The 12,318-nt window shown below is 41.9% G+C and overlaps 1 protein-coding gene across 9 annotated transcripts in view; it reads left to right on the top strand.

Annotated features, from left to right (window-relative positions):
* KIF21A (kinesin family member 21A) overlaps positions 1–12,318 on the top strand; it is a 177,709-nt gene that overhangs the window by 54,289 nt on the left and 111,102 nt on the right. For all 9 annotated transcript variants that reach the window (XM_054988270.1, XM_054988269.1, XM_054988273.1 and 6 more), the window contains exons 2-5: positions 5,049–5,271; positions 6,894–7,076; positions 9,488–9,637; positions 11,367–11,501. In XM_054988270.1, coding sequence (XP_054844245.1) covers positions 5,049–5,271; positions 6,894–7,076; positions 9,488–9,637; positions 11,367–11,501 — 691 coding nt within the window. The remainder of the gene's footprint in view (positions 1–5,048; positions 5,272–6,893; positions 7,077–9,487; positions 9,638–11,366; positions 11,502–12,318) is intronic.

The following is a 12,318-nucleotide window of genomic DNA, read 5'->3' as shown; positions in this document are numbered from 1 at the left end:
AACTTTGAATTAACTGAGTCTCAGCAGGGCAAAGCAACTGTTATAGACTGAGAAAGTTGCTTGAGATCCTCCTGAGGCTTGTTTATGAGACTACCTATTTTGCAGAAAGCATCCGTTACTTAGTTTAGTCCTGCATACAAATCACGTGTCCGTTTTCTGTGTTGGTATATCTCTCAGGGACTTCCTCATGAAATAGTTTCAGGTGGGTAGCCATGTTGGTCTATAGTAGAACAGCAAGATTCGTGTCCAGTAGCACCTTAGAGACCAACTAGATTTCCAGGGTATGAGCTTTTGAGAGTCAAAGCTCCCTTTGACATGAAATGATTACTTATGGGTTGGATTCAGACTAAATTTTCTAATGGCAAAATGGAACATTTCCTTCTCCCCTCCTGCTACAGCCCAGTGATCTCTATGGATATGGAATACTTCTCCTGGGACCTTGAATAATACCATGGTAGGTGGAGGTGGCACAAGGAAAGGGGATTGGCAGAGATTGCCAATTTAGTCTGGATCTACAACTGTGTATGCAAAACAACCATTGCAGATTAAATGTGGTTGCTTTAAATATCACATTTGGTCATCTGAAATCCATATCAGTGAAGTATTCTTGATGCTATATGCATGCTAAGTAAACATTATCTTTTGCGTTTTTCTTAGTCAAAACATGACATATGTGCTCTGATGCTGAAATATACATTTAAAGCAGAGAATCCTGACTAGATATGGGCACAAGCCGAAATACGAACCAAAATTAAGCACGAACCAGGCCAGTTCGTGGTTCGTGAACCGTGGTTCGTCAGATCCCATTTCTGATGAACTGCCACGAACTTTAGGCTGGTTCATTTGGTTCTTTTTTGGTTCATGACTGCAGACAGCCTGGTGCCAATCAATCAGTTTCCTAGGCAACAGGGGATGGACTTCCTGCTGATCCGGAAGTGACCTTCTGCTGGCCCGGAAGTGATAATTTTCTGGCTAGGATGTGACGTTTTCATGAACCAAACGAACCGGTTTGCGAACTAGGGGCTGGTTTGTGGTGCGTGAAAGTTGGCGGTTTGGTTTTTTTCTGGTTCATGCCCATCTCTTATCCTGACCTTACTTGACAATAGTGCCTCTCCCGGCTGTATGGAAATTGCTTACCAGTAAGTATCCCCTATGCAACAGGGGGAGCATTTAAATACCCCAGCAGTATGGGTTGGGGGCAGATCTCATTGATCTTTCCCATCCTTTCAATTCCATGGGAAAGACCCAAGCAGTTTGGCCTCGCCCATATGGTTGGTCCATTTTGAACTTTCTCTTGTCTGTGCAACAAGAACTGTTTGTGGAGGGAGCTGCTATAGCATAGTAGTTAAGTGGTTGGGCTGTGAATCAGCACTCTGCTGGTCTGAATACCTCCATTGCCATGAACTCTGCAGGTGGCCTTGGCTAAGCCACCGCTCTCCGCCCCAGCTCACCAGCTGTGTTGCGGGGATGATAATAATACTGAATTTATTCACTGGTCTGAGTGGGGTACTACTCTGTCCAGAAGAGAAGTAAATCAGCGCTGCTGTTGTTGTTATTATTAAGTTCATAAGCATCTGAAAGAAAACACCTAAAGGGCATCCATGTGGACAATCATTCTGAGCACAGTTGTTGTTGCCTGTTTTACCAGCAAGTTGTTGCCACAACATGTTGGTGGTGGTGTGGGACAGAATTCTATGAGTTCTCCATAAGTCTGGATTGCAAAAGTGTGCTAGAGTTCACTGTGAGCAGAGTTTTGAATTTGTTTTTGCATCTCACGTGACTGCTTCCACACCTGGTTTTAAAAATTTGTCAGCATAAGCAATGTTTGCAATATCTCTGGGAAATTTGTTGTAAATAAGACCTGTGATGTTATAAAAAAACAATTCCTGAAACAAGTTACTTATGGGAACTTCTACGTAATACCTTTTTATTAGGACCTACTAATATAGCGCAAAGGAGCAAGTTTTCAAACTCACTTGGACTCTTTATCAGATATTTTATGGAATGGCTGAGAAGCCCGTTCTTCTCTGAAGCCTCCTACACAGACAGTTTGTCATGACACCAGTTAAATTTCATGGTGTTTTTGCAGACTAAAATAGTCTTTTAGAAGATATGTACTTGCAATATAAATGTATGTGAATATTAAATTAGCAAGATAGACTTCAGTCACATTTGTTGGAGCATGTTTATGATTTAAAATAATGATTTTCTTAAGAAGATTCATGATTCTCCTACTCCTGTCATATAAGGTAGGGTATGTTAAGTGCCTAACTTCAATGATCTCTCGTGTCCTCTGCAAGGGGTTTTAACTTGGCTGTAGGCATGAAATGTGATATAACAGAAACGTCACAACTGCAAAAAAGGATCTGTGGATCACCTGTGCTGGGCTTACCTGGGGTGGGCAGAGAACAGGGATGCTGCACCTGTTATGTACTATGCCTTCAGTGCATGGATTCTCCATCCTTTCAAATGTTGGAGATCATCCAAAAGTGTCTTACATTTGAGTGTAAATTATTTAATAGTAATAATGAATCTTGTTCAGTATCACAGAGGAAAGGCTTGCCTGCACAGCTGGCATTAACAGAGCAAAATTTCTGTGCAAGCCTCATTTAAAGGAATGGCAAATCTGCAGCGTTAGTGATTGATAGATGATACTGTAGACGGCTTGTAAATGTGTGTGTTTGGTTTTAAATAAATTTCACACATTCAGAACAGCGGTCCTTGTGCCTTTAGCGCTGTTGGAATTTGACTAATATCACATAATGAAAGACAAGCTTGCCTTTGGAAATGCAAATAGTTACTGTTTGTGTTTAACTATTAAAATAAGTAACAAGCCACACATTACAAGCAAATGTGAGCAACAACAGAGATTTTCATCATTATCAATTTATTCTGCTTATATGACCATAGGCCTAAGCATAGTTAAACATGATTCACAGGAATTTTTAAAATGAATGAAGTCTTCAGGCTTGATTGTATGCAGCGGGAGAATGGAAGGGTTAACATCTTCATTGCTGGCCATTTTTGCTGCTCCAGGATATGAATCACTTAGTTTCATCTTGAAGGCCTGGATCTCTCCGTGCTTATGTGTGGGTCTTGCCTCCAAGCCAGTCTGGTGTAGTAGTTAGGGTGCTGGACTAGGATCTGGGAGACCCGGGTTCAAATTCTCACCTGCCATGGAATCTTCCTGAGTGACCTTGGGCCAGTCACACACTTTCAGCCTAACCTACCCCATAGGGTTGCTGTGAGGATAAAATGGAGATGAGAGTATATTATAAGCCACTGTGGATACTCGTTCGGGGAAAAGGTCGAGTATAAATGTGGCATTTAAGGCAGTTGACAAAATTAATACATCTACAATTTGAAAATAAAGTAAAACTGCAAACAATATAAATCAAAGGTGAATAAAAGGAAAGTTGTTAAAATAGAATTAGGTTAGAATAATAATAAACAGTAAAAGGGAAAGGTGGTCCCCTGTGCAAGCATGGAGTCATTATTGACCCATGGGGGGATGTCGCATCACGACATTTTCTTGGCAGACTCTTGTTACGGGGTGGTTTGCCATCGCCTTCCCCAGTCATCTACACTTTACCCCCAGGAAACGGGGCACTCATTTTACCAACCTTGGAAGGATGGAAGGCTGAGTCAACCTTGAGCTGGCTACCTGAACCTGGCTTCCGTTGGGATCGAACTCAGGTCGTGAGCAGAGCTTGGGCTGCAGTACTGCCGCTTACCACTCTGCACCACGGGGCTCTTATAAACAGACCAAGTATAAAAGCAAATAAAACAGCACTAAAACCCACCTTAATGAAAACAAAGAAGCGGAATTACTGGTAATACAATAATAGAGATTCCTATAAAATACTAACAGCCTGAAAATAAAACATTTATCACTTGATTTTTATTACTGTAAAAATAGTTCTTTCCTACCTGTTCTGTTCCCTAGCACAGTTCCAGTGAAGTGATTATGCTTGTAAACATGAATTTGAAACACTTTTTTTGGGGGGGGGGCAGCTTAGAGAAGGAGATTTCTGGAAGAAAAAAACAGTTGGAGAGAAAAAGGCCAAGTCATGCTCTTTTAAAAACTTGCAACATCCTGAAGATATTTTTTTTAAATTAAAGGAGAAATTAAGCAAATATCTGTGGGTTCTTACAATTTGCATGTAACTGTAGTTGGACCCTAAATGATGTTTTATGCCAGTTAATTTCATTGAAATAATTTCAATGGCAGCTAAATGTTCTTGTGCAAATATAGTCACAGCTTTTAAAGTAATCCTTAGGTTTGTGTCAACATTTGAGAATCTATTACAATAATGAGAAAAAAGAGTACAATTTAGTTATGAGTGTGAAAGGTTTGAACTGCCTTTTGTGTTAGCCCAATGCTGAACTATATGACCCCCAAACGGAGTAACTTTTGGGGGGCTGAAGAAGTTGGAGGATATTGAGCATCATCTTGAAACTACCTTTTTCTTTTTTTAAAAAAAAGTCCAACTAAGAGCCAAGCTACAAGTGACAAATGACACTTGCCTGGCAAGTGAACAGACTCACGTGTATTCCTCCCTGTTCAGTTGCCATTCACTTGCGCTCCAGTCATTCGTCACTTGTAGCTTGGCTGTAAGACAGTGGTAATTTCTCCCAAATACATGTCCATAGAACTGCAGTCTTACACTCCTAAACACAGTTACACCTGTCTAAACCTGTGGACTTTAAAGGATGTAATTCTCTTTGCACTGTTAGAGTAGTAACAAATCAGGTTGAATAGGGCAGGCTCTATTAAGAGGCTGGCGTATATCTTCCTTTCCCCCATTTGGCTACTGAAAGGGGGCAGAAGACTTGTTCGTTTGTCCTGCTTTCTGACAACTGGTAACATCTCTAGATAAGTTCAAACTAGTTTCTGAAAAGTAGCATTCATATTCAGCTTACGCAGATGCATTATGAGCAGCTTAATTCCCTGACCAACTTAACACTTTAACTTTACTGGGCATATTCTGAAGTGAGAAGGGACATATTCTATTCTGTTCTAATGATGTGATCTTTTTTAAAAACAGAATCAGACCTCAGCTGGCCAAAGAGAAGATTGAAGGATGCCACATCTGCACATCTATCACACCTGGCGAGCCTCAGGTGTTCCTGGGGAAAGATAAGGCCTTCACATTTGATTATGTGTTTGATATTGAATCCTGTCAAGAGGAAATCTACGTACAATGCATAGAGAAGCTGATTGACGGCTGCTTTGAAGGATACAATGCTACTGTGTTTGCTTATGGTCAGGTACGCACGCTTCCGAAGGAGCTGTTTGCTGTTGAACAAAGAAAGGACAACTTTCTGGCCAGTAAAAGGAAAGGCAGGGTTCACGGTAATTCAGGCAGGAGTGTGACTTTACATTTTGGTAAAGGGGAAGGCAAAGAGATTTCAGTTGTAGGGAGAGAGATTAACAAGGCTTAAAAGATAGAGCAGGTAGATTCAAGATTAAATTGCGTAAGTGTATTTTAACCACGAAGAGCCTTGTGGCTCCTTAAGGACTTCCAGTTTATAGAGCCATAAACTTTCATGGGCCAGAGCGCTCTTGATCATGTGTACGCTTTCTTTGCTGACACCTTATGTCTGTAGAGCAAGATTTGAGTCCAGTAGCACATTAAAGACCAACAAGATTTCCAGAGAGTCTCAAAAGCTTATACCCTGGGAGTCTTACTGGTCTTTATTGTACTACTCAGGGCTTTTTTTTCAGCAGGAACATGGTGGAACGGAGTTCCAGCACCTCTTAAAAATGGTCACATGGCCGGTGGCCCTGCTCCCTGATCTCCAGACAGAGGAGAGTTGAGATTGCCCTCCGCGCTGCTCAGCTGCGCGGAGGGCAATCTAAACTCCCTTCTGTCTGGAGATCAGCGGGCAGGGCCACCAACCATGTGACCATTTTCACCGAGGGCAATTTAAACTTAAAAAAACCTCCCCCCTTGTTCCAGCTGACCCAAAGTGATGTCATTGTGTGGTCTTGAGTTCCACCACTGAGTTCCACCACCTCTTTTCCCAGAAAAAAAGCCCTGATACTACTTGACTCCAGTCTTGCTTTTCTGTTGCAGACCAACACGGCTACCCACCTGAAACTACCTTATGTTTGTGTTTGCTTTTTCTTGGTCACCGAACAGCCCAATCTATGGTTTTTCAAGCACAGGCCTCTGTCACACCAACTAGCTTGAGCTGCCCACTTGTCTAAACTGGATTCTGATTGGGAAAGATATTTAGGATTATCATGAGTTTGATTCTATTCCAGTTAATAATGCTGCAGTAGTCTACTGGACTCCAGGAAGTATATTGCACTTTGTTTCCTGAGGAATGTGCATACTTGTCTCCACTTGGTAGTAATTTCTGCTGTTCAAATGTGGATGGTGGGGTTGGCAGCCCCGGCACATGTGCCAACAGCAGCACACCAGACCCTTCTGCTTGGCATTTAGGCCAGATCACACCCAAGCAACCAAGGCACTGGTAGGAGTGCGGGGACCAGCACTGTGGGAAACAAGTATGACTTATGCCCATTGTTACTTTCTGGACTTGCACAAAGAGGGATCTCTTAGATGTTGCCATTGGTGCTGAGGCTTGGATTGCTCCAAGTACAGCCCTTGTCCCTCACTCCCATTTTGTTTGCTGACTCCACAACATCTTCACAAGTAGGTGTTGCATTTTCTCAGTACTTGGACCCAAGAAGGTTGCCTGCCCTTGTATGGCTTTCATAACATCAGAAACTGTATAGAAGAGCGCTCTTGGAGTCACAACGGTCTCTGACTCTTGTGATCAATATTATATCGCCACTTCCTTGCCTTCTTTGGCACGGAGCCAGACAGTGTATCTGATGTTTTGTTGTATGTTAACGACCATTTGTTTTTCCTTAAATTTAGACGGGAGCTGGCAAAACATACACCATGGGAACTGGGTTTGATGTCAACATAATGGAAGAAGAACAGGGCATTATACCTCGTGCTGTAAAACACCTTTTCAAATGTATTGAAGAAAAAAAGCATGCAGCCATTAAACAAGGGGTCCCTCCTCCAGAATTTAAAGTGAATGCTCAATTCTTAGAGGTAAGCCTTTGATAATAGCAGAATTTCCAAATATATTTCCTGGGAAATAGTTATTTAATACATATTCTCTTTACGTTTTACACTCTAAATTGAAATGTACCTAGCAGTCACATGATTATCATTATGGTTGCAGTCCTAAGGGCAATTTATTGGGAGTAAGTGCCATTGAATAACATAGGACTTACTTCTGAGTAGACCTGCTCAAATCGGTCCATATGATGTTCAGTTTAGCCTTGTGGCTTTTAGCAAGGTTAGTCTTACATTAACCTTTTAAAAATTGTTTTAGGCAGTCGGTTAAAATCTACTTGTCTCTGAATGTTCTGTATGGTGGAAAAATAATATTTTTCATGTTGCAAAGACAAATGGTATAACTTGCACATTGTGCATGGCGGGGGGGAGTGGCTTGTCACACTGATATAGAATTGATGGGGCCTGTTTGAAAAGAAAGGCAAGCTTTTTTTATTAGTCCATGACCTGTTCTCTCAAGAAGACATGGTTGAATAAAGATGGTGAATTGCTTCCTCACTGACATTTATAGTAGCTTCCATGTGTTCAGATATATAAGGTGTTACTTTTTAAAAAGACTTAAGGGTTTCCTATCCCCTTAATTGGAAGTCCCCTTTTCTTACTGTGCCTCGAATAAATTCTGTATCTTGGGTGTAGTTTCATCTGCTGTACAGGTGAAAAACCTTAAATGTCAGGTAGGGATTTCAAAAGAGATGCCTAAGTTTGTGTAGCTTCTGATACAGGCTGGGATCCTAAGTTCCCTTCTGCTCATGGGTAAGCGCTTCTGCTTGTGGAAGAGGGTGATTTTTGCCAGTTGTTACTTCTCATCGCATCGCTCTACTTTGACCCTATGAGAAAGAATTCTGAGTGAACCTCAGAACACTAAACCATGGAGCCACAGTACTGGGGAAGGGGATAAATGACTAAAGTGAGAGGTAGAAAAGTTACCACTTATGCACCACTGCGCTGCATAGGATCCAAGACAGAGTCCTTACTGCCCAGCTTTGATTGTTTCTTCCAAAAGATCAACAGACAGAATTGTGGCACTGGGCTGGCTTGTGCTTGCTGTGTGTAATAAGGCACTAGATTAAAACTCTGTGGCTAATGTTTGCCTAGGGGAATCTACGGACATAGCAGCTGCACAGTATAAAAGCTAAATCCTTTGATGTCCCTTAACTTGGACTTTGCTTTCTGAGTACTTTGAGAGGTAAACAGTTGCTGCGTTTTCACCTTGTTGCTGTGAGCAAAAAAAAAAAGAATCATTTTCTTACACAATTGACTGCAGGCTGTAAGCACATGTGATACTGATAGCTATAAAATGTTTTATAATTATAAGAATCCCCAAACAGGGATGCTACCAATAACATTTGAACAAAGCTGCAATTGTAAATTAGTTCCTATGTTTCTATGATGTGTTCAGCCACAGAAACAGAGGGCGCGCATCCTTGCCTAGGAAAAAAAGACATTGAAGAGTATGAATTGGTTTGTTTAGAAAAAAAATGAATTTCCTTTCAACTGTGTCAAAAAAAGACACTTTGTAGTAAAACAACAAACAAAAAGGCCTAGTATTCCTATCAAAAATGTTTCCCCGACTAACAAAGATGGCAAGGTCAAGTCTTAATTACAAGATACCATCTTGAATTTACTTCGAGCAGTTGACTGTGTATAAAATGATCTCTGTGAACATAAAAGCACTAAAAATACTTAGCCCTTGTGTTGACAGATCAACCAAGCATAATATACTTTGCTCTCTAAGTAGATATATACTTGTGTATATCAGTATACTCATATACAAAGCAGCTGAAGCCTGGAAATAATAGATAGCAGCCGTGATGCCTGTTGAGAGGTCTTTGAAGCCCCGGAATACCATTTTCTTTCAGTGGGCTTCAGTTGTGCCTACAAGTCAGCTACGAGAGTCTGGTTGAGTCTTCCCAGGTTGTGTAACCTTTGTGTGACTTCCAGCTATATCTTGCATGGTAGGAAACATAAATCAGAACATCTAAAGATAATAATAATAGCAATAACAGCAACATTCAATTTATATACCACCCTTCAGTACAACTTAACGCCCACTCAGAGTGGTTTACAAAGTATGTTATTATTATCCTCATGACAATCACCTGGGCGATGGGTGGGGCTGAGAGAGCTCTGAGAGAGCTGTGAGTGACCCAGGGTTCACTCAGCTGGCTTCAAGAGGAGTAGGGAATCAAACCCGGCTCTCCAGATTAGAGTCCTGCCGCTCTTAACCACTATACCAAACTGACCTAAGAGCATTCATTTGGTAGCCATGACAAGCAAATTATATCTTAATACTTTTGAGTTAAACCCCAGTACATTTGGGATTATCTGTTGGACATTTTAATATTATTGTCCAAGTTAAAATAACGGCTTTTCTTTTGTATTAGCTTTACAATGAAGAAGTGCTCGATCTCTTTGACACAACACGCGATATTGATTCAAAAAACAAAAAATCCAACATCAAAATCCATGAAGATTCCGCAGGGGGAATATACACTGTGGGAGTCACGACGCGGACTGTCAATGCGGAAGCAGAGGTAACCAGACCAGTATGCTGAATAATAAGTAATATTTTTAGATGGCTGGATTCCTACAAGAATCGGGTTTCTGCTGTGGTTTTTTTTTTGTCAGATCTGATATCTCCCTAAGTTCTTCTCTTATATTAGAGTGTTGCAAGGTGTTGGGGAAGGCTGGTCTGGCCACCGTGGGCTACATAGTTGCTGCAGCCTTGGCTACCTCGCACCTAAGGCCGCTTTATGACTCATATGCAGGAGCATTCAGAATAATTGAGGTGTTGATTCAGGCTGCTAGCCGGACCTTAAATATAGATACCGTCCAAGTCTTGTGCTGCTCAGGCTCGGTAGCATTTAAAATGGAAGCAGTTTGCTTTCCGTTTTTGTCTCTAAGTATCTGAGACATTGACCAAAACAGATGCTATTTGATTCGACTCATTATATGTAATACCATTTCTCCAATACTACTAATGTGGCATTAAATATTCAGAGCATTGCTACAGGGAACAAAAGGGGAAGATAAGACAATGGTACACTCTGTTGATATCTCTTTGATCACCATACCAGTTAATAAGGTTGCCAGCGGGAAAGAGGTGGTGGAACTCAGTGGTGGAACTCAAGACCGCACAATGACGTCACTTTGGGTCAGCTGGAACAAGGGTGGAGTTTTTTAAAGTTTAAATTGCCCTTGGCGAAAATGGTCACATGGGTGGTGGTCCCACCCCCTGATCTCCAGACAGAGGGGAGTTTAGATTGTCCTCTGCGCCGCCAAGCCACCACCCATGTGACCATTTTTAAGAGGTGCTGGAACTCCGTTCCACCGCATTCCCGCTGAAAAAAAGCCCTGGTTACCAGGGTTTTTTTCCTATTAGATGCATGCCAGTTTTTGTAGTCGGTTCCCTTAGAGCTTATTCTAATGTGTCCTCCATTTTTCCATCTGAAAAATATTTTATTTGTTCGAGACGGGTGTTACGTATTTATAGTATATGTCTGCCAAGGAGACAGATTACTTGCAGTCTTGTGGCATGCATTCTCCTTCTGCTAGCTTGAATTTTATACATAATTTTAGGAGGTAAACGGATTAATTGCATTCTGCTAAGATTTTAGCATTTTAATACTTCTAGCTCAGTATTAATCTACTTTGAGTTGGAGCCTTTGATCCGTCAGAAGAGGGTGCTAAAGTTTGCTCCTGTGGGAGCCGTGTGGTCTAGTAGCCGCATGGGTCAGGAGGCTGCAGTGGAGAAGGAGAAGAGGGTGAAATGACCCTTTCTGGGTCTCGTAGAATCGTAGGGTTGGAAGGGACCTCCAGGCCCACCTAGTACAACCCCCTTGCACAGTGCCAGTACAGCTCTGCTGATGGAAGAGTGAGAGAGGAGCTGTGGAGAGATTGCTCTCCATCGCAGCCCCCTGACCTATTGTTCCCTCAATCAGAAGGGAAGGGCACGTTGCTTGCATCTGTGAATTGCGGAGTCCAGGCCTCTGAGTGACAGCCATTCTCCAGGATCTGAGGCCACTTCAGTTCTTTCCCAGCAAATTTACTTGGAGATGCCAAGGTCAAACTGGGACTCTTCATGCTAAGAACAGAACTCCACGCCCCCCTGACTTACACTTTTGTTTCAGAGAATCAGAAAAAAATTATGAAAATAGTGTGTTCATTTATTACGAGGGGACATTTTTTAAAATGCAAGTTTTAGAAGTGTGCGCCTTTCTTTTTTTACAAAAAAAATCTGTACATTTCTTTTTTATTATACAGATGATGCAGTGTTTGAAGCTGGGAGCGTTATCTCGGTCCACGGCCAGTACTCAGATGAATGTTCAGAGCTCACGTTCACACGCCATCTTCACTATCCACTTGTGTCAAACTAGAGTTTGTTCTCCAATTGATGCTGTATGTATCATAGGTGCAGGGTACTCTAGTCTTTGCGGTAATGTTGCAGTATGTGTTTTTGTGGAACATCGAGTGATTCCGCACACGTTGGGTAATGCACTTCCAATCCTCTTTGTAGATCATTTGGAATGGATTTTTTTGTGTGTGGAACAAAAAATCCACCTCAAACGATTGATAAAGTGCATTGAAAGTACATTATCCAACGTGTGCGGAATCAGCCATTGTGCAGTATTGGGATAGGTTTCCTTCTTGAGTTGCAGGGGCAGCACAGGGGCCACTGGGGCATGCATCTTCTGTGAGTGTCCTGGGCAGGGCTTTTTTCTGGGAAAAGAGGTGGTGGAACTCAGTGATGGAACTCAGGACAGCACAATGACATCACTTTGGGTCTGCTGGAACAAGGGGGGAGGTTTTTAAAGTTTAAATCGCCCTTGGTGAAAAAGGTCACATGGCCGGTGGCCCCGCCCCCTGATCTCCAGAAAGAGGGGAGCTGAGATTGCCCTCTGCGCCGCTCCAGCAGTGTGGAGGGCAATCTAAACTCCCCACTGTCTGGAGATCAGGGGGCGGGGCCACCGGCCATGTGACTATTTTCAAGACATGCCGGAACTCCATTCCACCACGTTCCAGCTGAAAAAAAATCCTGGATATAAATAATTCAGGCAATTATATTTGATGTATAAATATACACTTGAATAATAATTTTTTAATATCTCATTTTTCTTAACGTAACAATTCTTAATAGTTCTACCTCTCCCACAGTAACCAAATTGCCTTGGGTATAACAAACTTCAAGTGATGTACTGGAGATGCTAGTTATTTT

Source organism: Eublepharis macularius, chromosome 9 (genome assembly GCF_028583425.1).
Source record: "Eublepharis macularius isolate TG4126 chromosome 9, MPM_Emac_v1.0, whole genome shotgun sequence".
Taxonomy (NCBI): Eukaryota; Metazoa; Chordata; class Lepidosauria; order Squamata; family Eublepharidae; genus Eublepharis; species Eublepharis macularius.
This window is presented reverse-complemented; position numbering and strand designations above follow the sequence as displayed.